At 48.4% G+C, this 25,874-nt stretch overlaps 2 protein-coding genes across 4 annotated transcripts; both read left to right on the top strand.

The window, feature by feature from the left end:
• The first annotated feature begins 9,028 nt into the window (after nucleotides 1–9,028).
• Nucleotides 9,029–20,132, top strand: LOC122391872 (zinc finger protein 771-like). The gene is made up of 5 exons (XM_043386179.1): nucleotides 9,029–9,048; nucleotides 9,810–10,140; nucleotides 10,283–10,332; nucleotides 10,449–11,414; nucleotides 19,783–20,132. Exons 2-4 carry the CDS (start codon nucleotides 9,813–9,815, stop codon nucleotides 11,325–11,327), a joined length of 1,257 nt encoding a protein of 418 aa, XP_043242114.1. The 5' UTR covers nucleotides 9,029–9,048; nucleotides 9,810–9,812; the 3' UTR covers nucleotides 11,328–11,414; nucleotides 19,783–20,132.
• Nucleotides 11,420–20,132, top strand: LOC122391871. 3 transcript variants are annotated; one of them, XR_006258421.1, is made up of 2 exons: nucleotides 11,420–18,934; nucleotides 19,229–20,132. XR_006258421.1 is itself a non-coding variant. In XM_043386177.1 (2 exons), the coding sequence occupies exon 2, from the start codon at nucleotides 12,515–12,517 to the stop codon at nucleotides 17,969–17,971; it is 5,457 nt and encodes a 1,818-aa protein (XP_043242112.1). In that variant the 5' UTR covers nucleotides 11,420–11,585; nucleotides 11,880–12,514; the 3' UTR covers nucleotides 17,972–20,132. The 3 variants fall into 3 exon arrangements, 2 of the variants coding, with proteins under 2 accessions (XP_043242112.1, XP_043242111.1); XM_043386177.1 differs by having other exon boundaries at nucleotides 11,420–11,585; nucleotides 11,880–20,132; XM_043386176.1 differs by having other exon boundaries at nucleotides 11,420–12,020; nucleotides 12,250–20,132.
• Nucleotides 20,133–25,874: the final 5,742 nt, after the last annotated feature.

Here is a 25,874-nt window from a genome sequence, read left to right as displayed (position 1 = left end):
ATTTCGGCAGACGTGGCTGATGGATACATTACACAAAGCTCAGTTGGTAGATCAGTTAATTTTCTAATCAATTTATCAACTAAAGTCAACTGCACAGACATATGTGGTGATTGTGGATCGATTAAAAAGTTCAGTCCAAATTAACACACTCAATTATGTTCGTGAGCGACGACGTGATGTTTCCGTGAACGACGACGCTCAGCGCGAAGAGGTTTCAATTGAGCTCACCGTCTATCTGAGTATAACTAGTCAAATAAATACGTCAATAGGTATACAAGCCGAACGCCACGCGTCGCCAGTAACGTGCTCGGCTGATGGACGAAAAACCAATGCTCACATCATATGAACGGGCAAACAGATCGCAGTCTGGTGACAGTCAATGGGATTTTGAGACTAAAATAATATAAAAAAAATCGGCTTCGACGGACGCTCAGCTCTCGCGTGGACACGCGATTGTTGCTGTCGATGTCTGGCCACCGCCACGCTACGCAAATCGGTGGCTTTGTATTGCTAAATTAAAGCTCAAAATTCCATCGCACGCATAGGGAACAGTAAACGGTATGCGAGCCTTCCAATATTCGCGAGCATTCTAAAGGTATGTGGAAGTGCGACAACGTAGTCCACCTACAGCTATACCAAATGACCCCAAAATGACCCACTCATAGGTCATCACGGCAGCTCAACCGAAACAGGCCATCGTCAGCCTCACAGACGTTCGGCAAGCGAGCACTAACAATTCATCCGGTGAGCAGCTGGAACCAATTCTATTGGAGCCCTTGGTCCTGTTTCACCGGTAATAGCAGCACGCTGCTTTTACACGTGTCAAATTGGGTTTCCATGGAAACATCAACAGGCCCATTGCTCCAACACTACCACAAGTGTGACGTCAGCTCGCGCAATTTGATAGCAGCGTGGTAGCAGCGTCCCGTGAAACACCGCCCTTATTCCCATTGACCTTGTGGCCTTGTCTCGCCCGGTGACAAAACAGCGCCGACCATGTCCCTGGTGATTTAATCTTCAGTCGTCACATAGGTACGTAGAAAACCAGACCAGTTTGTGGCCTTCCCGTGGTGATTATAGGTCAGCTTTCATAATCAGGCTCGGTACAGTTTCAGTTCATTTAGCCGCACCTCGCTAGACGAGGGGGCATTTATGAGACAATTTCTCCATGATTAAAAAGGGGCAGCAAGGCCCCTAAGCTCACTGTTTGAATAAGCCCCAAACTTTCACGCAGAGCCAAATAAACAATTCCACTTCGGACTTAAAATTTGATATTACGTCTCATGACACCCAGATGCTCAGATCCATGACACAATATTCTCGATGTCAAACATTTCATTCCTTCAAATTGAACGCTTTTTAAGCAGTCACATAGTACCTGCAAGCCTCAAATTCAAAATACCACAGCTAATCAGCTCTTCTAGAAACATAATACTAATCGACAATACGAGCACTGGCCACCATGTCCTCTCGACAACCATCCTAAGTATTTAAAACCCTAAATTGCCTTTGGACCACGAATAACGACTGTCATACCCGAGTTAATTGGCATTCCAAATTCTCAGAATCTCATGAAACCTGAACTGAAACACTGATAAGAACTTCTGTCCTTGAAATCAAATTACAAGCAGAAGTGCCAATTACCCGCGGCACTCCTCTCGAGTCGGTCCCGTCCGGTCCCGTCTGCCCGGCCGCTCACAGCGACACCTATTGGCAGCAAGCGAACAATCTCGGTCCTAACTGCGACCTCTACAAGGCACAAGGAGAAGCCCCGACCGATGGTCATACAACAGAAACTGGACCATATTTCCTACCTTGCAAGTTGCAGCTCATAATACGAAAGCTGTCATATAACGAAGAACTCTGCGACCTACTCATATAACGAAGCACGGAGACAGATACATGCTAGAACATTTAGATACACAATATGTCGCCTTTTCATTGACAATTTGAACTTGAAGCTGAACTGTAGCACACTCATTAGTCATTACTCGTACATGCTACCCGGCCATGAATACCTATACAAACTTATTTCGAGTCTATCAATTTCATTAACCAAATAGAGAAGCAAGCTCAAGGAAAAGCCCCGCTGAGAAAAGGCGGGACAAACTCGCGGGAGATAGCACTGATCGTGATCATGGATAGCGCTGAACTCGTGCTTTACCCCGCGTTCGGAGTCTCTCGGACGACGTAGAATCTTCGTCGTCCGAGACTCCGGACGTGGGGTTAATTGTAGCCCAGACAAATATTCTTACACATAGCTCAAACACTGTTGTCTTTACAGGGAGAGCTGTGCAATAACTCTTATTTTGGCCGTTCCAGGTACCGTACTCTTTAACCCGCGACCGCCTGGGGGGGGGGGGTCGGATCCGACCCCCCCCCTCCGTTTTTCTTGAATAACTCATGAACCGCTTTCGCTATCTACTTGAAACTTGGCATACCTTCTCCCCCATCAATTTGACGTCTCCTGTGCAATTTTTAAGAAAAAATTTCCAGAAATTTTTGAGATATATCGATTTTAGTGATGTAACTACATGGCGTTTTTAGTCAAAAAGTGGTAAATGTTTAAAAAATCGCCAAAAATCAGGGTTTAAAGCAAATTGCAAATTAAGGACATGAAAAGACGCAGCTCAACGAGTTCTTTAAAATGGCTATCTCGGATTTTCCATAAAATGCGTTTTTCACCCCAAAAAATTCAAAAAACTATATTTTTTGGAAAACAGCTAATAAAATCCAAAATTTTAAAAATTTCCAAAAAACCGGAATATATGTTGTAGAGCTCTATTAGAACATTAGATGCCCCAAATTTCAACTTTCTATCTTGATTTTTTACCCCCAAGGCCCAAATTGTAAAAAATAGCTCCAACATGCATAGGGCATGGTGACGTCATAAGCATTTTCGTGAATTAGAGGCACTTCTGAACATCGCATGTGAAAACAAATGGCACCACTAGATTCCTGGGACAAAGCTCGTCTAGAAAAGTGCATTTTTATGTCAAAAATAAAAAGTTGAAAAATTGACTTTTTTTCTTAGCCCTCGTTTAGTTATGTACGGTATAAACGATTTTGTTATGCTTTCAATGCACACTTATCACCAGCACAGCGACTTGGGGTCACATATAACCATTACCATCGGATTCGGCGTGAAAAATAAGTCATAAAACATGTGTCGCACGCCCATGTAGCAGAAATTGAAAATCGTGACCTTTCGTGACCTGACCTGACCTTGACCCGTACTTAGTATGACCCCTATACGTACATGGTACCTTCAGTAGGCCTTTGAGGTCATTTTTGGTGAGTTTCGAGCAGCAGCTATCGATTCCGCTGTCCGTAAGCCTAATCATGCAAAACCCCTGAATTTGACCTTTGACCTGACCTTGACCCGAAAGTTGACCTCAATCTTAAAATCTTAAGAGTGCTTTGGGAAGGTCTCGTAGAGACCTTTCGAACGCCGCCTCGCGGGGCTCGATACGACCATTGGTTCTCGAGATAACAGGGGGGGGGGTCGGATCCGACCCCCCCCCCCCAGGCTGTCGTGGGTACGGAAATAGCCCAGGCGGTGCCGGGTTAATGAACCTTGGAAGAAGCTATCTAAAAGCTACGTACCGCTGTGATCGACAATCCTAACATGTTATGAATGAAAAGATCATCATACTTGAATATAATCGACAAGAGTGACACAAAAATTCACACATCGCAACCATTTAGACTCAGTTTATTTTCTTATATCGCAAGGCGATTACGGACTTAGACGACACCTACGGCTCTCAGCATCTACATATCCTACGTCTAGCTGCGCGGTCAAAACAGCTAAAATGCGTTCTTGATGGGTATATGTAAATCAATTATCTTCGCAACGAAATTACACTTGAATTATAAACGTTTACCAGAGGACAAAACAATGTCTTGTGACATAACAAATCACCTTGTGATTTAGCTTCCTGTACACCAGAATGAAAAAATCATGAAAAGAATTACGGTGTAAGGCCGTCACCAGTGACCAGCTGTATGAGAGCTCAACTCAGGTGTGTTACAGTCATCAACCATCACAGATCAAGAAACAAAATCACAGCACTCTGGCATGGTGTGAACGCAAAACAGCCACTTATACCACTGGCTAAACATTTGGCTAATAAAAGCAGCAAAAGGTACAAGCATGCACATTGCACAGGTGGCTAAAAAAGGCAGTTATGATACTACTAGTTCATGTAATATGCCCCAAAACGAATTCGGGAGAAGCAGAGTTCAACTTATTACGGCAAAATAAAACAGAGCACGCCAAGCGAGCGGGTGCAAAAAAGCCAAACAAAACAGAGAGTGAAAGCGGTGCTGATTGGGCACCCAGACAGCTGGGTCTAAGTACAGCAGAAGCAGCAGCTATCTCACACTGAGTCCATGCTCGCTGGGCGCGCGGCGGCCGTCCGGGCCGCTCCATCGGGACGGAGCGACAGTCGGCTGCCGAAGGAAGGGCCCGGCCATCAGTGAGCGCGCTGAAACTCGGAGATCGTGATGAGGGAGTGGACATTGGGACAAGGATCAGAGAAATGTGTGGCTACGTATGTGGAGGGGGGGGGGGGGTGCTCAGGGCACGGGCCAGTCATTGCTCTGGAGAGGCCGCCGGGGATGAGACGTGCATTAGGTGTGAAGCCTCGTTGGAACTGTTCATGAGCAGATGCCACTGATTGTTGATGCAGGATAACTGGGCATAGAGGAGCAATTTGCTGATAAGTACAGTGTGCAATCTATAATCTATATTCATGCAGAGGCCTCTTGCACCAAACTACCTAGCTAGGTAAAATCGAAAAACCAGTTTCAGAATAAGCTAATCTAACGGTGGTAAATTTATTTCCAATAGCGCAATACATAATCCTATATGTGCTTGCTAAATTTTGCACGCAAATTGTTACATTTGAGACTTGGACTGGGTATACGATGCAAAATAATCCAAGCATTGGTGCAAGAGGATTTTGGTGCAAGAGGCCTCAGATCACAAAGGCTTAAGGATGACATCCATGCGCAATAAGCATTGCCAAATGCAAAAGTAGTAGCTAAACATCTATGTCTATAAAAATTGTGTAAAGGCACAATATTCAGCTTTTGTTCCAGTAAACTCACCTTCAATGCATCTCAACTTAAATAGAGGTGGTCTTCCTTACTTTGCAACTTGCAAGGCTAGGCACTTACCATTTAATGCAACTTAACTTTGATTATGCTCAACTATGTAGGGCATAGCAATTAATAAAGCAATCCTTAATGCATTCAAAGACGTGCCACAATGCTTGGCGCTTGCAAGTCAAAATCCTGAGAACCAAAAGAAATAAACCATAATCAGATTCATTGACCAATGATCAGTTTCAGCTTATCTTCCAAACAGCTCTTCATCACCAATATGCTCATGTATGCTGAATGCACATATTTTACATTCAAAATGCGTGTCCTGGACATGAACAAGGATGTGGGAAATGAATTTACGCTCGGATATAGTCTCACATCAGAAAATAGGATGCCATTGTACCAATTATGGATCCAGTCCTTACTCTACATGGCAGGATCATTATCTTGGCATAATGCTGTCAAAGGATTCACTGAGATCATGGACCTAGCATCATTATCCTAGCAAGCCCTAGATTATATGAATGTTTGAATGGACGGTTGACAGAGCTGGAGGCAATCCTCCTGTCTGCTTGTGCAATTCCAGGTAACGGGAGAATTTAGACGCCAAAGTAAAAAGTAACGTGCCCCTCAAAGCCGCACACAGCCTGTCCTTTGTGTTACGCATGCTCTACCAATACCACCTACACAACCACCTCACCAAGGCCCTATATACCCACCTCACCAATACCACCTACACAACCACCTGACCTAGAAGAATGGTGCAATCCATAAACATCAAATACCTACTTTGACTCAGGGGGCGTCGAAGTCTAGTAGGAAAATCTGGCAATCCCCGGCGTGACGTAACGTCGGGGATGACCGACGGCACCTTGCACTGATAGATACGGCAGAACGGCTATTTTTGACAAATGATTAAAAATACTTATGTGCTGTTATGACACATAAAACGCTTATCAGCATGTTCCTCATCATGTGATAAAGCCATATCCGTGGTCGAAAATAGCTGAGCCCCTCCCAATTTCCAACCACCGACCTAATAAGCAAAGGATGTAAGCGTAATCCTTAAGGGCGACTTTCCAATACATATCCGTACATATGCGTCCTTATGGAAATCGGTAGTGTGGCGATTGGCGACGCGCGCGACATCTGTGTGGCGACCAAGTGGCGACTGTGGCGACACCTGGTGGCTGCTTTTCTGCTGTATGTAGGCATTGGGGTTTTGCCAGATATGGTTCCTACTGCTACACAACTATGTTGACCCAATACTAGAAAGTTATTTTGCCAGTAAAAGGCAAGCAAATTGAAAGTCAATTTATAAAATTGCTTATAAATGATAACGAGAAAATAATAAAGAAGTTTTGATTGACTAGTTATTAAAATACCCAACCATGAAACTATATTCTGGTAGATTTAGTAGAAATTAGTCCGTGCAACCTTGTATTTAGGGCCTTGCTTTGACTTATCAAATTAAAAGTGGAGCTTTTACTAATTGGTGTCAACTGTCAAAAGCACTTCAATCAACATACTCAACACAAGTACATTATTATACTGTGGCAACAGCAGAACTCACAAAATAAGACCGGACCAATCGGACACGCACGGTATAAAGAGCACTGACGGAACGGAAAATCGGAACCCTCTGACCCAGGGTATATTGAGTGAACTCTGGGCCCTGTTTCACTGGTGATAGCAGCAAGCTGCTTTTACACGTGTCAAATTGGGTTTCCATGGAAACATCAACAGGCCCATTGCTCCAACACTACCACAAGTGTGACGTCAGCTCGCGCAATTTGATAGCAGCGTGATAGCAGCGTCCCGTGAAACACCGCCCTGACCGACCCCCACCAAACACGATTTGGCAGCACTGTAAAGACGTCTGCTGGGCGTGTGCTGGGCGTGAAGTTTTCCCTTCACCATAGGGTTTACACACAAACTGGTCAAAGTTTGAGCCAGGATATACTAGTCTAAAAATGCAAAAAACGAACAAATTTTGGCATCAATAGATTCAGCATTTCATCGTGTGCCTCAAACCGTCCATCATTTGGCCTCAAAGGAGGTAAAAATTGTTCAAAATCGAAGTTGAAAAGATGCTTTCTGAGCACATAATCTGGTAGCAATCACGTGACCTGCTATAAGCAGCTTATCGATAATTTACAAACATAATTATAAATATGCTGCTTTAAACAACATTAATCATACATTTTGAGCTTTCAGTACTTTAAATAAGGTCAAAACATCGCATAACACAAAAGTTAATACAATAGTCACGTGGGTGTCAGGAAATGTCACAGGTGCGTCAAATTTGTGACTGGGGCTTTACTTTCTGTTTACTTTCAAACATCGGATCTACCTGTTTCTTATAGGTATCTTGGCGGTGTTTCACGGGATGCTGCTACCAAGCTACTATCAAATTGCGCGAGCTGACGTCACACTTGTGGTAGTGTTGGAGCAATGGGCCTGTTGATGTTTCCATGGAAACCCAATTTGACACGTGTAAAAGCAGCTTGCTGCTATCACCGGTGAAACAGGGCCCTTGCCTCTGACTTTTCCCACTCTTTCTACTGCGATTACCGATCAGCACATGCAAAGAACACGTAAGCAGCGTTTTCAAGACGTAAAAACACTGAACTCTATAATGTGGAATGCGCATCGGCCGCCAGATGGTGTCCAACGGTGCCGCCATGTTGCGCAGACCAGGAAGCGGCCGCCGCCTGTGTTGGGGAATAGGGAATTCGGGACCTCGATTTACGTTTGCGGTCGCTGCATCCGTTACGCTTAAGCTATGTGGCCACGGAACCCGGCATCTTACGCAGAATTGAGTGGAGAATAAGATGAACTCCAAAAAACTTCTCAGATACAAGGAACTAATACGTTAAGCCCTTATAAGTCAATGGGGAAATATGAAAATTGCTGTTTTGGCGCCGAGAATGATCTGAAACTATCTCAAGCCTATAAAATCATGATTTCATGCACTCTTTGTAAGGTTCTATGCTTCATATTTGCATTGTTGCCCTTGCGTGACGTCATTTGTGACGTCACAAGGGTCACAGTTTTTCTTCAATAACTCCCGATCAAATTGAGCTAGCGAGTCGGGAAAGCCACCAATGGACTCAGGAAGACCTGCCGAATCGAATGATATGCGACATGACCTCTTTCGACCAACTTCGTGACCTGGCGGTGCTGACCTGACCTTGACCTGAGGTCAACACCCTAAGTTGACCTGACCCGAACAAAAAGTATATCACTCGATGCGCCTGAGCTAGCTGAACACGATGATGCCAAAATCGCGGCTCTACGGCCATTTTTGGCGAAGTTATTTACCAAAAACCGAACCCGTGCCTTAGATCACTTGACCTGACCTCAGAGGTCACCGGTTGACCCGGGACCTTTACAGTGGGTTCCTACCAGTCACTTTGCATTATCCTTTGTCGCAAACGACCAATTTACCGCTTAATTCTAGTTTAATTAGCGGCGCATTAGCGAGGTGGGTTCAATCAACCCCCTCGGCCGGGGCAAATGTAGGTCCGGCGAGTGAATTTGAGGAATTCTGAAGATACGATCGTGTTCCCCACTCAATTCTGCGTAAGATGCCAGGTTCCGTATCTACGTAACTTGAACGTAACGGATGCGGCGGCCGCAAACGTAAATCGAGGTCCCGAATTCCCTATTCCTCAACACAGGCGGCAGCCGTTTCTTGGTCTGCGCAATATGGCCGCCACCGTTAGACACTACGGCCAATAGGGTTCAAGCGGCATTGCTCCCCTGTGCGTAAAAAATATAGATCGGCGCAGTTGAGACATTTGTCAGTAATGCTAGCGAACATGTTTCTGCTGAAGAGACGCAACCATTAGGAAAAGAGGGGGAAACACGCTGCATGTAAATATGCCTAAATAAACAATAAAGAAGAGCAAGAGAGACACGGTCGAGGGGGATGTAGGTATGAATTTTGATTTGTAATGATCAATTTCTTGATCCCAGTTCCTGATCCGAAGGTGATCTAAGGCAAATCTAACTAAGGTGGTGTGGTTTTCTAGATTAGATTTCTAGATTTCTAGATATAGGTATAATTGTTTGTGGTACATAATCTTGGTAGCGCTTACCTAAGTCAACTGTCAAAAGGCCATTTATATCAGAAACCAGCGGTAAAAGTATACATTAAGTGCGAGTGACTGTTAAAAGATAAAGTTTTCATATTCTTACATTATTTGACATCCTGAATCCAAAAATGATACTTATATGTCCTGGAAATAAAAGAAAAACATAATCAAACCTGATCTAACCTTACCTATTTACCTACAACCTACCAACCTACAACCTACAACCTACAAACCTACAACCTAACCTAACCTAACCTAACCTATAAACCTACAACCTAAAACCTACAAACCTACAACCTAACCTAAAATTTTTGCTGTTACATATTTGTATCAACGGCGTCACAATTGTCCACTCGGACCTAATATATACTAATACCAAACCAGCTCCTAATTCAATTTGATTTGGATAAAACTCGAAGCTTTGTATCCAGTACCACTCTTGATAACTTTCACAGCATAAGGGTAGTTCTGCAGTGCAATTTTGTGTATGTTTAAGCTTTGATTATGTGGGTGCTATCAAATCATCAAATGCTTCAAGAATATTAGCTAAAACACTTACCTATCTGATCATTTGATTACCCTGGTCTTTCTTGACAGATCATGACAACTGCAGCTCAGTCTCACAGTACCCCGCCCAGGGAGGGGCATCAGTTGGAAGATGAGACTGTTGCAACATCAGCAAGTATAATGGCAAGATCCAATGATCAATGTGAAGTCTGTGGTGCTCCTGGCATTCCTTGTCACCCAAGTTTACAGCTACAGGCCATGTATGCCTTGATGGGCACTGCAACTTTGGGCACTCTCCTCTGTGTGCAATGTGCCAAATTGGCTGCACAGGCCTGTGATTTGCATACTCAACTGCAGGAGTTGGATGACCAACTGAGACTTGTTCATATCAGCATGCTCTATTGCCTCATGGAACAGGGAGGTAGGTACTTAAATGACAAAATATGTGACTTAGCTCTGAATTCACTACACCAAGTGTACTGCATCATCACACAATAAAGCATGTTTCTGAATGTGGTTCAGTTGTTGACTTAAAAGTGAGTTAACTCAAATATATTTTTCAGGCAATGATGGACTACAAAGAAGCAAATTACATCAGACTGAGAGACCTCAGGTGAGCACTGATGATGCCTGAAGATAATAATTTCACTGGTGAATTTTGTGTAATAGACGTTTAGTTACCATTTCTCACGAATAATGCAAACTGTCACGTTTTATTCTTGCTTACAGGTAGAGAGAGGACCATACACAGTCGATTTGACCTGTAGGCTCTGTGACGAACAGTTCAGCTCGACCTCTGCGCTGCTGACACACCTGAGGGTACAGCACGGCGCTGATACACCCCACGGCCTCCAGCGCGCCACAGCACCGTGTGGACCATGCACCGTGTGTCGCTGCGGCCGGACAGCTGCTCCGACCCCGGAGTCCAGCCAGCCGCTCTCCAGGGACACCGTCGTACCGGATCACAGCAGTGCTCGACCCGATGCTGCCGGTTCCACTGCAGAGGGTACCGTCATGGCCTGTCGCTCAGCTGCTGACGTGGAACCGGCGAACGCCGAGGGTTCACTCGCCTGCTCCGCCTGCCCGCAGCGATTTACCAGCGCCGCCCAGCGCCGGCGGCACCAGCGGCAGGCCCACCCGCTGCTGCTGATCCACACCTGTCGACACTGCGGAAAACGGTTCCCGTCGCCCTCCAAACTGCGGATCCACGAGGACAGCCACGCGGGTGCGAGACCGCACGCGTGTGAGGTTTGCGGCCGCCGCTACCTTTCCGCCCAGAAGCTGCACGTGCACGCCCGCTCACACACCGGAGAGCGGCCTTTTGTGTGTCACATGTGCGGGAGGACGTTCGCGTCGGCCGCTTATCTGTCGCAGCACGAGCTGACCCACACCGGTCGCAGGCCGCACCAGTGTCACGTGTGCGGGAAACAGTTCACACAGAGGGGCACGATGACCAAACACGTGCGCAATGTGCACGGAACGCTGGTGGGACAACGGACTGATGTCGGGGCTGCTCAGGGAATGTCAGGAGTGGTGACTCAAGGAGTGACGGTGATGACGAACCTATCCGGAGCTGGCGCTGGCTGCGCTCAGAAACTCGGCACATGAACCAGCTGAGAATGGAAAGCTAGTGTGGCTCCGGACATTGTCTTATTTATTGGTTATTTAATTATATGCACTATACAGAGCCAGCCGTGTCGCGACCTTTGTGCGCAGCCGCCGTGAAAACCGGCAGCTCTACTGTGGCGAGCGCCGCGCATATTTAGTAGCCGCGTTCTCCATTTGTTTTGAGACGATTTTTGCGCTCAAGTGTGCGCCGTAAAACCTGCCACGCCTCATTTTTCCGTGATGCCTCTAGCAGGGAAGGTAATTGAACTTTGCGTTTGAATTATGCGTGTTATCTGTCTAAAATGAATATCTAAATTGTTTAGGTGAGCACTGATATGTCTGAGATTGCAGTGTAGTATGTTTCAGAGCAGATTTGTTACTAAACTGGCGATTATAAGCCATTTTTGATGTGGCGCATATCGCCGCATGCGTCAATGCTGTGATAACATTGCAGGAATTGAAAGACAGGAAAGTGTACTTAGATTCCAGTAGTTATAATGGCAACATGCTTGGTGTGCATGGTCATTAAAGGCGGTTTGAATTATTGTGCAGGATGCTGGCATTGAGACAGTGCTGTGAGGCGCTGTAGGAGGCCGAGTGTGTACCGGCCTGTCTGCGGTCCCTCCAAGCCGAGTTGAGCCGGCTTGGACGAGGTTCGCTCATCGCTGTCATCATCGCGCCCACAAACTATTGGTCAGTAAACCTGAGTAGCACTGGAATCTGGATTGTTAATTAATTATAATTGTTTGCGAACACGAACTTCACTTGAATCTAACTTGACTTGATATTCTGCTTACGTTGATCCAACCTGACCTCGAGTTTCATGATTCATGCGTGTTTTGAGTGTGATGATTGATGTGTGTCAGAAAGTGTTACCCATGATTGTTGATTATGGCTGTTTGTCTTTGTGTCATGTTCGCAGACAACCGCTAGCTGCTTGCTGGTAGCACGCTTGCTTCTCGCTGTCCTTTCCTGAATATGACCTATGACCATTTCTCTGTTTATTTTCCTTTTCTTTATTTGAGAGCGTGCACAGCAGGGCGGCAGTGAGTTGGAATAGAGGGCACGTGGCGAAGATGGCAACAGTTGTCAATAGTTTGTTGATAATGTTTTGTCCATTCGTCAGTAGTTTCCAAGAGTGCTTGAAGTTGTAAAGCATTTGTTGATTACTGCAAGAACAGTGGACCATGGAGAAGTTGCAGATGTTGAAGAATGAACGAGCCCTGAAGAAGGGTAATCTGACAAGAACTCGTAGAAGAGCCTTTGTGTTGATTGACTCAGTTGGCAGCAAGAGGGAACTGCGGTCAATGTTGAAGGAGTTGGACACTGCACTCCAAGATGTACTGGAAGTGAACTTGAAGCTCAGAGGGGAACTGGACAATGAAACCGAGCTGATGAAATGTCAGGCTTATGGAGAAGAAGCCACAGCAGAGCACGCTCTTGCAGTAGAAAGGCTAGAAGCCCACCTGCAAGAAAGAGCTGGTGAACCAGCGTCAGTAGCCTCTTCGAAGGTGACTGCAGCTTCAAAAACTGCACTCACTCAGCATGCTGTCAGAATGGCAGAAGTAGAAGACAAGGTCCATCAGCTGGAGCTCCAACAGCTACAGCATCGCCTCCATCAAGAGGAACAGGAGCAGCGTCTACACAGAGAGCGCCTACTCCAAGAAAAGGAAGATGCCATAAAGGCTGCGAAGCTCAAAGGTGAGCTAACACGGGCTGCGGAGACTGATCTGGCGTGGGAGAGACGCGAGGACTTCTGCAACGAAAGGGAGCCAGAGGCGGAAGGTGCTGATAAGAAGGAGCAAGTGGAGAAAACAAAGGAGTTTGACACATTGCTGTTCCGGCAGAGTCTGCCACGCCTTCGGTTGCCGACATTCGGAGGGCAAATTGAAGAGTGGCCGAGATGGTATGCACTATTTAAGACAATGGTGCACCAGCAAGACATGAGTGTGGAGGAGAAGATGGTTCACCTACAAAACGCAGTTACAGGAGCAGCAAGAAGTACAATCGGCGGCATGATATGTGACGGTAGTTCCTACGAGGAAGCACTACAAGCGCTACAAGACCGGTATGGCAGGGAGCTTGATGTCGTTCAAACAACTCTAAGGAATGTATTCTCCTGTCCGGGTCCCAAGCCGAATGACTCCAAGTCTCTGGAACGGTACTTTGGCGCAGTGCATGGGGCCACAACAACTCTCAAGAAAATGGGATATGAAGGTGACATCCAATCCATTGAAAACCTGAGAAGACTCGTGAGCAAACTCCCGTTGGAACTCAGGAAGGCATGGGCTGAGCACTCACTCAACATCGGGCGAGCCACACTGATTCATTTCGATGAATGGCTGCGCAACCAAGTGAGAATTCTTCTGACCTTCGAGGCAACTGCTGCAGCACCAGTCAGCTGCCCGAAGAGGACGACTGTGATGTTCACGACCACAGCAGGTACAGGAGGTAAGCGCTGCTGCATGTGCAACGGAGATCATGGCTTGTGGTCGTGTGATCAGTTCAAATCGAAAACTGTGGACGAGCGAGCTCAAGCTGTCGCCGCGAACCGCCTTTGTTTCAGTTGCCTCAGACCCGGTCATCAAAGCCGAAACTGCAGGACAGCACGGGAGTGTGGTGTCGACGGCTGTCATCTCCGGCACAACCGGCTGCTGCACGGCAGCAGAAGAGTGAGAGGACCGGCTCCGTCAACAAGACTGGCAGCTGGAACAGTCAACGCAACAAATGAGGCCACCATCGCGTCAATCAGGCATGGGACAACTGTAGACAGCTCTTCAGTTCTCTTGCAGGTCGTCCCGGTGCGAGTTCATGGGTCCTGCGGGAGGTTCAAGGATACTCTGGCGCTGCTGGATCCGGGTGCGCAGACCTCGCTCTGCAATGTCTCGCTCTTGGATGAGTTGCAGGTGGATGGAGAGATTCAAACTCTCCGACTGAACAATGTAGAAGCAGCAGGCCAAGAAAAGATGTCCCGACGAGTCCAGCTGGAGCTCTCTCCGCTGGCAGAGACAGAAGAGGGATCACAGAAGATATATGTGCCAGAGGCATTCTCAGTGGACAGGGTGAACGTGAGGGTCCCTGTGCTGAAGAAGAAGGCGCTGTGGAAGCTGAAGCACCTGCAGGGATTGAAGATACCAGATCTCTCTGGCGGCGAAGTGCAGCTGTTGCTGGGTGCGAACGTGCTCGAGGCGGTGCTTCAGCGCGAGGCACGAGTGGGAGAACCTGGTGAGCCCGTGGCCATCCGCACAGCCTTCGGATGGTCACTGACCGGCTCGCTTGCCAGTGTCGTGCCTGAGCATCACCGGGAGGTGATGTTTGTTGGCAGGTCACCCGCCGAACAGTCTGAAGAAGACCTGTCGACCATGCTTCAGAACTGGTGGGCGACCGAGTCGTTCGGCACCAAGCACACCGACGAGCCTGTTCTGACGCCGGACGACGAGAAGGCGTTGAGAATCCTGGAGAAGACGACACGACATCTGGGAGAGAGGTACGAAGTGGGTCTCCTCTGGCAAGATGAGGAAGTCAGCTTGCCGAACAACTACACAATGGCGTGCAGTCGCCTGCGGTCTCTGGAACGCAGCCTGATGAAGAGTCCGGAGAAAGCTGCAGCCTACAGTGAAGTTCTGGAGAGCTACATCGCCCAAGGATATGCGAAGAAACTGACGCCCCAGGAAGCTGAGCGCCAGGAGAAGAAGAAACTGTGGATCCTCCCACATCACGCCGTGATGCATCCAGAGAAGGATAAACCACGTGTCGTGTTTGACGCGGCTGCAGTATGTGACGGCACGTCACTCAACTCTGTGCTGCTCAGAGGCCCTGACTTCATGCAGAGCCTCCATGGAGTGCTGCTCCGCTTCAGGCAAGAACCCTTTGCAGTGGTGGGGGACATATACCAGATGTTCCATCAGATCAAAGTGAGGGACGAAGACAGGCCGGCTTTGTCATTCCTCTGGCGAGGAGTGGAAGTGACGGAGCCGCCCAGTCTCTACCAGATGCAAGTTGTGATTTTTGGCGCAAAATGTAGTCCTTCTATCGCAAACTACATCGTGCGTCGGACACTAACGGACTCTAACGGAGCAGAGAAGCTGGAAGAAGGGAAACCATCACTCATCTCCAGCTTTTACGTGGATGATTTCCTCCGCTCGGAGGAAACTGCCGATGCAGCGCTGTCGACGATGGAGCAGGTCAAGTCGCTGATGAGACAAGGAGGCTTCAGACTCAACAAGTGGAGATCAAACTGCCCGGAACTTTTGGAACATCTGCCAGAAAGCGATCGAGATGCATCTCAAAAGAAGCTCACAGCGTGTGAAGGTGGAGCGCGGAAGGCGCTCGGCTGCCTGTGGTCCCCGACCGAAGACACCCTGAGCATTCAAGTGCGGACAGCAGACGTCCCAGCAACAAAGCGAGGAGTGGTGAGGATGGCAGCGATGATCTTTGACCCCCTGGGAATCATCACGCCATTCCTCCTCCAAGCGAAGATCATCATCCAGAAGCTGTGGGCTCAAAAACTGGACTGGGATGAGGAATTCTCTGGTGTCGAGCTCACTCTGTGGCAGAAGTGGTTGGCTGAGCTGTCTGCAGTGAAGGACATCAAGGTACCGCGAAGCCTGAAGATGTCTGTGACAGGGAATATCAAGGAGATGGAGCTCCATCTGTTTTCAGATGCCTCGGAGGACGCGTTCGCAGCGGTGGCCTACGTTCGGATGACTGGTGCCGACGGACGACGCTGTGTCAGCTTTGTCATGTCGCGGTCCAGGGTAGCCCCACTCAAGCAACTCTCGATTGTGCGACTCGAGCTTCAGGGAGCCGTTCTTGCCACGAGGTTAGCCAAGACGATCCAGAAGGAGCTCACGTACAAGTTCGAAGACGTGGTGTTCTGGACGGACAGCCAAGTGGTCCTGCAATTCGTGGCAAACGAGAGCAGAATGTTTCAAACGTTCGTGGCAAACAGAGTGTCCGAGATAAGGGATTCCACAGATCCCTCTCAGTGGAGACATGTGCCAGGGGTACAAAACCCGGCAGACATCAGCTCACGAGGACTGCCGGCATCGCAGCTGAGAAGCTCTGCCCTGTGGTGGAACGGACCCGAGTTTCTCATGCGTGATCGAGGTGAGTGGCCGCACCTGATGACGTCCAGTCTTCCGGCAGACCAGCCAGAGCTGAAGAGAAAACCTGCAGGGCCGGCCGTCAGCTTTGTCGGCAAAGCAGCTGCAAGTCGGCCTCTGGTGGATCCCACACGCTTTTCATCCTGGAGTAAGTACAGACGCATCGTCGCTTGGGCTCACCGGTTCATCTGGAACGTCAGAACGAAGGAGAAGAGGCGCGGTCCGCTGACGGTGGAAGAACTTCTGCAGGCGGAGCAGGTCATCATCCGGGAGGACCAAGAGCGCGAGAAAATGGCTCCTCAACCAGGAGTGACTCTCTTCAAGGACGACAAGGGCATCGTAAGGGTGGAAGGTCGTCTGAAGAATGCCCCCGCTGAGATCTGCCGACAGCCCATCGCGCTGAGCCCAGGAAGTGAAGTGACGAGACTGATTGTGACGGACCTACATGAACGCTGCATGCACGCTGGACTGAACCACACCTTGAATCTGGTGAGGAAGAAGTTCTGGATGCCAAAGGCAAGAGCATCTGTGAAGAAGTTGATATGGCGGTGTGCGTTCTGCCGCAACAGAAGAGCCATCCCCACGAACCCGAAGATGGCGGACCTCCCGAGTGAGCGCTTTGATGCCTCCCGTCCGTTCTCGTCTGTTGGCCTGGACTTTCTGGGACCGATTGTAGTTCGAAAGTTCAGGAAAAGTGAGAAACGGTATATCCTCTTGGTGACTTGCCTGGCCACCAGGGCCATTCATCTTGAGGTCGCGAACGCGATGGACACGGACTCATTCCTGATGGCGTTGCGACGGTTTATCGCGCGTCGCGGCCGGCCAACATCGATCTGGTCAGACAACGGCACGAACCTCGTGGGAGGTGAGAGAGAACTCCGCGAGTCGATCGCGGCTTGGAACCAGGAACAGATTTGCGACACCCTCAGCCAGCAGAATATACAATGGAAGTTTAACCCCCCGACCGCTAGTCACATGGGTGGGTCATGGGAGCGACTCGTCGCTTCGGTGAAAAGGGCTCTCCAAGCTGTCCTCGGCAATCAGATTGTGCCTGACGATGTACTTCACACGACAGTAGTTGAGTTGGAGTTTCAGGTCAACTCGAGGCCGCTGACATACGTGTCTGGAGACGGGGGTGATCCAGAGTCTATCACCCCGAATCATTTCCTGCTTGGAGCTGTGCCCGACGGGTGCATCCTGCCGCCGGGAGTTTTCGGTGAGAATGACAAAATGTCACGCAGACGATGGAAGCAGAGTCAAGCACTAGCGAATGACGTGTGGCGCAGGTGGTTGAAAGAATACCTGCCTACTCTCATTCCCCGAAGGAAGTGGGAGAAGAACACACGAAACCTGGCCGTCAACGATGTGGTCCTGATGGCGGCAGACGACGCACCCCGCGGTCACTGGCCTCTGGGTGTTGTTGAACAGGTGTATGCAAGTGAAGACGGTGTCGTCCGTTCGGTGCTGGTGAGAACGGCGACCGGCAAGTACAGACGCCCATGCACAAAGGTCTGCTTACTGGAGGGGCAGACAATGTAAGATGCGCTGTCGTTGGTCTGACACGAGTTGTGTGATGACAGCAGCAAGCAGTGACGCTTGTAACCCATGTACGAAGAACTGACTGCTTGGGAACAGAGTCAGTGAGTCGGTGCAAGGTGAGACTGCCTGATCAGCCTGGCTGTGCGTTAAGTATACGCTCATATGTTACCTGAATTCCCTTTTTTGTTTGCATTTTTTGTTTGTTTGATTCCCCACCATCGTTGATTCCGCTGACCCACGTGACCCGCTGCTCCACGTGACCGTCTCCGCTTCCTTGTGATGCCCATGATCCTGAAGGACGGCGATGTCGTCGCGTGAGCTGCCGGCTGGTGGTCGGCGGACTGGACTGCCGGACGTGCTGGTGGTTTCCGGTGCTGTGGGGCGGCGTCCCCGTGGGACGCGTCTGCCGCATGATCGTCTAACGGCGAGGTCGTCGGAGTCCGGGATCGGCTAAGGTGCGGACGACTGCTGCGGCGGCTGCGTCGCGGGCGCTTGCGGGGCCGCTGAGGCGGCCGCTTCGCCTGCCGCCCGCGGTCGGCGCTCTGGTGGGCGGCGCTGCGTTCCGGTGCTCGGCGTCCCGGGACGCTGACGGAGGACTGTGAGGACTTTGACGTGATGGTTCGGTGTGGCGCCGTGCAGAAGGGGCGCATGTGTGGTGCGTGGCGAACAGTGTAGTGTCCACTGTCCATCGTGCGTGAACACCGTCTAGAAGAACGTTTTTCGTTACGCGGCTGTGCCTGTCGTTAGGTCGCTTAATGTTAAGTTTTCGGTTTCCGAAAACTGGGGGGAGAATGTCGCGACCTTTGTGCGCAGCCGCCGTGAAAACCGGCAGCTCTACTGTGGCGAGCGCCGCGCATATTTAGTAGCCGCGTTCTCCATTTGTTTTGAGACGATTTTTGCGCTCAAGTGTGCGCCGTAAAACCTGCCACGCCTCATTTTTCCGTGATGCCTCTAGCAGGGAAGGTAATTGAACTTTGCGTTTGAATTATGCGTGTTATCTGTCTAAAATGAATATCTAAATTGTTTAGGTGAGCACTGATATGTCTGAGATTGCAGTGTAGTATGTTTCAGAGCAGATTTGTTACTAAACTGGCGATTATAAGCCATTTTTGATGTGGCGCATATCGCCGCATGCGTCAATGCTGTGATAACATTGCAGGAATTGAAAGACAGGAAAGTGTACTTAGATTCCAGTAGTTATAATGGCAACATGCTTGGTGTGCATGGTCATTAAAGGCGGTTTGAATTATTGTGCAGGATGCTGGCATTGAGACAGTGCTGTGAGGCGCTGTAGGAGGCCGAGTGTGTACCGGCCTGTCTGCGGTCCCTCCAAGCCGAGTTGAGCCGGCTTGGACGAGGTTCGCTCATCGCTGTCATCATCGCGCCCACAAACTATTGGTCAGTAAACCTGAGTAGCACTGGAATCTGGATTGTTAATTAATTATAATTGTTTGCGAACACGAACTTCACTTGAATCTAACTTGACTTGATATTCTGCTTACGTTGATCCAACCTGACCTCGAGTTTCATGATTCATGCGTGTTTTGAGTGTGATGATTGATGTGTGTCAGAAAGTGTTACCCATGATTGTTGATTATGGCTGTTTGTCTTTGTGTCATGTTCGCAGACAACCGCTAGCTGCTTGCTGGTAGCACGCTTGCTTCTCGCTGTCCTTTCCTGAATATGACCTATGACCATTTCTCTGTTTATTTTCCTTTTCTTTATTTGAGAGCGTGCACAGCAGGGCGGCAGTGAGTTGGAATAGAGGGCACGTGGCGAAGATGGCAACAAGCCGTCTTAAGACTTTCTCTGGTCTGCTTTTCTACCGGCGGCTAAACCGTCGATGAATATCCATTTACTCAATCCTAGCGTATTTTCTTCTAGAGCCTAGACCACAGAGCAACGGCTGCCATAGCCGAACCTCTGAGCATCGCAAAACATACTGGTCTCACTTCTCAGTCTCAAAAACAGAATGGCCGTGGGCACACCCCGCCCGCACTGTGTTCACGACGCATCTATCTATTTTTCTATAGTGCTTAGGTACTTGTGCAGATGCAGGGACCGATGCCTTGGGTGTGGATATCAATGGATGCATGCTGTAGCAGAGGTCATGCGCTCTATAACAAATCCCAAGGCTATCTGAATACATTGGAATATATGATTTGCCCCTTTGGTTGTGAACAGATTAAACGGCTACTGGCTAATAGCAACTTGTGTGTGGTATCTGCAAGGCTCAAGTTGATGGTATTTAGGCCTGCTCTCGGTCGACTTCAACTTCTTGCACAGTCGAGCAGTCATTCAATTTCATATCGTTCATGACAATGACGGAGCCTGCTAGCAGAGCTCGGTCGCGCCGGTCCTGTCGTAGCGAATACTCTACGCTCTAAAAAGGCTGGTTCATGCCGTTCACAATGCGTTCATACGCTAGTGATAGCCCCCCACCGGACACGATTTGGTAGCCGAGGTCTGTGACGTCAGCCGGGCGTGAAGTTTTCCCTTCACCATAGGCTTCACACACAAACCGGCCGAAGTTCATGCCAGGATAGCCCGGCTTGAAAGTGCAAAAATGATTAAATTTTGCCCTCAATAGATTCATTGCTTCATTTTATAACTAAAAACGTCCGTTATTAGGACTCAATGAAGGTAAAAAGTACTCAAAATCGAAGTTTAAGAAAATGCTGTCCGAGCACAATCTGATAGCATCACGTGACCTCTTTTAAGCAGAATGTATATAATTCAAGGATGTTATTACACGATTGCTGCCTAAAACATCATAAATAATACGCTTGTAACATTTATTGCTTCTGTTTAAGTCATAACATTGCAAAACGCAAAGTTTATCATGGTAGTCACGTGACCAAAGGTATAGCAGGGGTTGGGACAAGGGGGGACTATTAAAGCATCCAAGAGCGCAGCATCCAAAATACGCAACATCCTAAACCGCAGCATCCAGCGATCAAAACCTCCAAATAACATCCAAAATCGGCCCTTTAGGGTGCATTCAGAGCATCCAAGAGTGAAACATCCAAGGATGCAGAATCCAAAACCGTATCATCCAAAATGGCAGCACGAGAATACCTGAGAACCGTATCATCCAAGGACGGCTCATCCAAAAGCGAAACATCCAAGCATGCAACATCCAGAATCGTATCATCCAAAACAATACAGAAAAGATGGAGCCACTCAAGAGACTCAGTAGCGCCACCTAGCATATGTATTATAAACTATAAGCTTTAGGCTTGCTTGATAGGTGGCGAATGCGTCGTGTTTAGCGGCACATCGTCACAATATGACATCACTAGGTAATATGACGCCACTAGGTATTCTACAGTGGATCCCCATGATATTCATATACAACCGGAGCCGACTGCCGGTGGCTGCTCTGTGCTCTCTCCGCCGCCGCCGCCCGCCACTCTGTCTCCCGCCAAATAGCTGGAAAGCGCGGAAACCAATAGCGCGCCAAATCGGCGCGCCGCGTGCTAGCTCTTCGCTCGCTAGGTGCAGCTGAACTTGGCGCCGGCTGCGCGCCACCTGGCAACTCGTTGCTCGGCCGGTACAGATGCACTTAACAAAGCAATGAATTGCGAACAGAGCTGTTAGCTGTTGGCGCCTGGTGGCATTATCGAAAGGTTAGGAGGTCGATGGTATTTGGTTTGATTGATAACTAGGTAAGTTATTCGTTGAGGTTGCAGGCAGGGGCGTCGCCACGGATTTTTGACTGGGGGGGGGGGGGCGATCGACAGACGTGAAATCTAAAAAAAAGAACAGATAAATACTGCTCTCCGCTTTCTTTTCAAAATCGCTGCATCACATGTTAAACCCTCGCCTGACTTTTCATGACGTGACTATCTGAGGGGACAGGGGGGTACATTGGGCTAGGAGAATACACAGGGCTGTACCAGGGGAAGCCGGGGTAACCCCGGGCGCGGGGGGAAGCCCGGCCACCCCGTTTCCGGCTAAATTATTCATAATAAAATGCTGAAGTGCTTGTCCCTTCAGCGTGGCAGCTGAGGTAACGCCAGCGTAAAAGTTAACGCTAACAAAAATTGTAGGCATATTGTTAAAGTTAAAGAGCAAAAATGATAAAAAACAGGGAGTTGATTTTTCCCCCATTGACTTATAATGGGGAGGTCGCGAAATTGACCTGACCTTAGGTCACCGATATCAAAATTCCGAGATATACAAATTGTAGCTACTAATGACCTAATAACATCTTGCGACTTTCAAAGGCCTCCGACATCTACTGTAGCTCTGGCACGGTGACAAAGTTGCAAAAAAGTGACTTGAGGTTGGGTCATTCAAAGTGACCTGGTGACCTGACCTTAAAAGGTAGGAGGTTCAAACTTGCACACCATGTGTAAAATTGATGAGGGAATAGTTGTACCGAATTTCGCGGCGCTACGCGCCGCGGTTTTCCCGCTATTCGCGAAAAACCTCAGGGGGGGCGGATATCCGCCCCCCCCCCCCCGTCGGTGCACGGGTTAAGAGCCGGCGAGAGCCTTTAGATACTGGCATGGGGCCCTGAGATAACCTGCTAGATAACACCCGCACGTACCTGTTTAGGACTTAAAGTTCCAGTGCGGGGCCATCAGGCTCGGGCTGGGGCCCTCGACTCTCGAGCATCGGGCTGAGACAAGCAAGCGCCTGTGAGAGGCCTTATTAGCCCGCATGAGCCCCGCAATGAAATGTGGATGTGCAAAAATTAGTGTTTGCAGTTTGCAAACCTTGGGATTTGCACCGTCCGCAATTGCACATGCCCTGCCCCCCCCCCTTGCCGGAATCCGCATGGCCCCATAATCCAAAGTGTTTTTAAAAATATAATTTTTATGTATAATAAAATATCAACATCAGCGCAAAAGCTCTACAGCTACACGCAAAAACTCTACAGCCTTGCTTTTTTTAAAACACTTAGGTAGGGGAGATCCGTGTAAGACGCCCGGGGTCGGTAAGAGGCCCCATCGCTTTTTTTACCAAACCAATAATGTTATTTATTTTTTAATGTTCTTGTAAAGCAGAAGCCCTCTTGAAACAACAACTCACGAAACCTGAGGTATCAGGTGCGTCGCAGCGACTTTTGGTAAGCCTGTTTCTGTTTTTGCCCCTTTACTTGCTAGATATATGCATCTTTATCACCCTTATATATCTGAAAAAACAATGGCTATAAAATGCAATCTTATCTCATCGAAATTGTCACATGTTAGCTTCAGAATAGACCATGTTCTGGTGCGCTGCAAATGTCTCATAAACCATAAATATTGTGACGTTAAAACACTGCATTTTTTTAAGAGGCCCTCCCTTCGAGGATTATAAAACGCCCCCCGATAAAAAACGCCCCCGATGCTAAAACGCCTGCACCTGCGGCAAGCGTGGCATTCTTTTTTCAAGGAGTTTGTTTTTGTTTCTTTTTTTCTGTTTCTTTTTCTAGAGGTTATAGGTACAATTTTCGTTGGTCATCAGCGTTTGGTTGTGCTAGTTTTCGCATTGTTCGAGCGCTTTGGAAGTGTTATTGGTTTCGATAACACCGTATTTGCTTAGCTTTTCGAAATAAAAGGCCTTGCAGCTGTGTTCGCAAAACGTCTTTTACAAGTCGACTTGCCTTGTTAAACGCCCGAGGGGGGGGGGGGCGTCTTACCATACCCATAGTGTAAGAGGCCCTTTTGCAACTTTTTCCAAAATGTTAAAGTTTACGGTTTGTGTACCCCCTAGATTCATTTTGAATGCAAATATGTATGGGAAAATGATGCATGCTCACAGCGCATGCACACGTTAGCTCTTAAATATTATCAGTTGTCTAAAAATAGCAACTGAGCTTAAGGGGGGGCCTCCTGCACCACTCTCCCCTATGTTTAACGTTACGGTCCGTTTGAAAACTCGGCCCGTATTAACCCATTAGAGCCGAAAACTTTTTTTGTCGACTTTCACTGCGATTTTAACATATGTTTGTCAGGCACCCTTTAGGAGAATACATGTGCATTTTTAGCCAGATCACGAAACCGGAAGTGTACGTTTCCGGTCTGGCAGCTTTTGCTGCCAAGCGTACCTATCTTACATAGTCAAAAATGGAGTGGTTTGTCACATTTCAAAGCACAAACATATCAAAACCGCGAGGAAATGATCTTTCGATACTAACAACCTTTGCCACAGAGTGTCTCCTGTTGGTGCATGTACAATTTTCACGAACTATTTTATTTACGTACCAGATATGATCTTGAATATGTGTAATTGTTCGGATTTCCATTCGACCGTAGCCTGCAAATAACGACCGTAGCCAATAATGAAGCCAGTAATGAACTCAAAATCCAGACCTCAGCTAACAGTTCAGCTCGTTCTGAGAGATCATGTTCTTTCTCTCATTATTTCAGCTCACACGCGCTTCCCCTCCCCACAAAATCTTATATAGGATGCGACGAAGGTTTTGATGACTTCCGTCGACCGTTTATTTAAAGCAGCTTGGCGTGTTTCCAATGTGCTCCTAAATATCGCGTTCCTTTCAACGAATTGTGCCCCTGAGTCTTTCTCTGAAGCGGAGATTATCTGAAAAGCTGACCTTTACCAATGGGGTCACTGGCATGGGTAATTGTTTAACCATTGAAGGGCGCATTTACTGAACGTCTAAGCATGAAGGTTTAGCTTTACAGTTGAGAGGTTCGTAGTTGCGCTGTTGGCATGCTCCAAGCTGGCAAGTATCAACACATGGAAGGACGCTGCCTCACACTTCTAAGCCCCCGTTTTCACCAACAAGCGCTGGTGGAAGAAGTTTAGGGACAAGTAGCGTCACGCATAAGCCCCAATCAGCATGGTCCTCCTGCGTCTCAACCGTCGCCAAGATCGTCGTGAAGAAAGCACCTGGGAAGTCTGACCATTCTGCGGAGAATCTGAAGTCTTATTCATAATGATCACTCGGATAATGTTGTCCATTGATAAGGGAGGAACGCCCTTAGACTGAAGGCGCTTGACTATTGGTGCGGCCAAAATAACGAAAATCAGCAAGCCCAGAGCCCTCAGATTTGCACGAAACGGAGAATCTGGCCGGTAGAAGAGTGGAAACGGAGTAGGTATGTAGAAGCGGGTCTAGTTCGGCGACGAGTCTCCGTTTCATTGGTTTCACCACACGGACCCCCAAAACGAGCATGGGCTGAAAACGCGGCCCAAGTTCCGACAGATTTCTGCGAAAAATTCTCGCCGCAATGGTATGTCGAACGATCACGATGTCCTAGCAGGGCCTGAGCTGAACCAGCTGGACGTGATCTAGCAAAAGACGAAGTCGATCCCGACGACTACCTAGAAAACATTCTGAAAAAGCGTGCATTTTGGCATTAAAAGGCCACTACCCCGTGCTCCAACGGCGCATGGTGTCCCGCAGGACGGACAGCATTTCCATGCTGGATGGTACTCCATCTCATCGATCTTCCGGAACTAGGCGGTGTCAGGACCATCTGTCCGATATCTGGGGGAAGGACACTTGGCTAGGGAACAGTCCTGGCCTAAATCCAATCGAATTATTTTGGAGGATAGTGCAGCAGGAGCTGGACATATACAAACTTTCCGGCGACCTCGGACAGCTCGGAAGGGCGCTTAAGTCCCAGGCGCCCCTTTTCACATGGAGGACGTCCCTTTAAGCTTTAAAACACCCCTCCCATGTAAGCGCCCATTTGGTCATCAAAGGCGCCCCTATAGGTCTCAGAGGCGCCCCTCTTTCTTGTGCAATGCGCCTCTTTTTCATATGCAATGCGCCCCTCTTTCGCATAAAGGTGCCCTATGGACATTACATGCACCCCTATAGACCTTACAGGTGTCCCTCTTTCTCGTAGAGGCGCCCCATTGGGCTTCATAGGCGCCCCTCTTCGGCATGCAGGCGCCCCTCTTTCGTGCAGATGCGCCATTATGGCCATGACCTTCGTAG

Source organism: Amphibalanus amphitrite, unplaced genomic scaffold, assembly GCF_019059575.1.
Source record: "Amphibalanus amphitrite isolate SeventyFive unplaced genomic scaffold, NRLGWU_Aamphi_draft 000459F_arrow, whole genome shotgun sequence".
NCBI lineage: Eukaryota > Metazoa > Arthropoda > Thecostraca > Balanomorpha > Balanidae > Amphibalanus > Amphibalanus amphitrite.
This window is presented reverse-complemented; position numbering and strand designations above follow the sequence as displayed.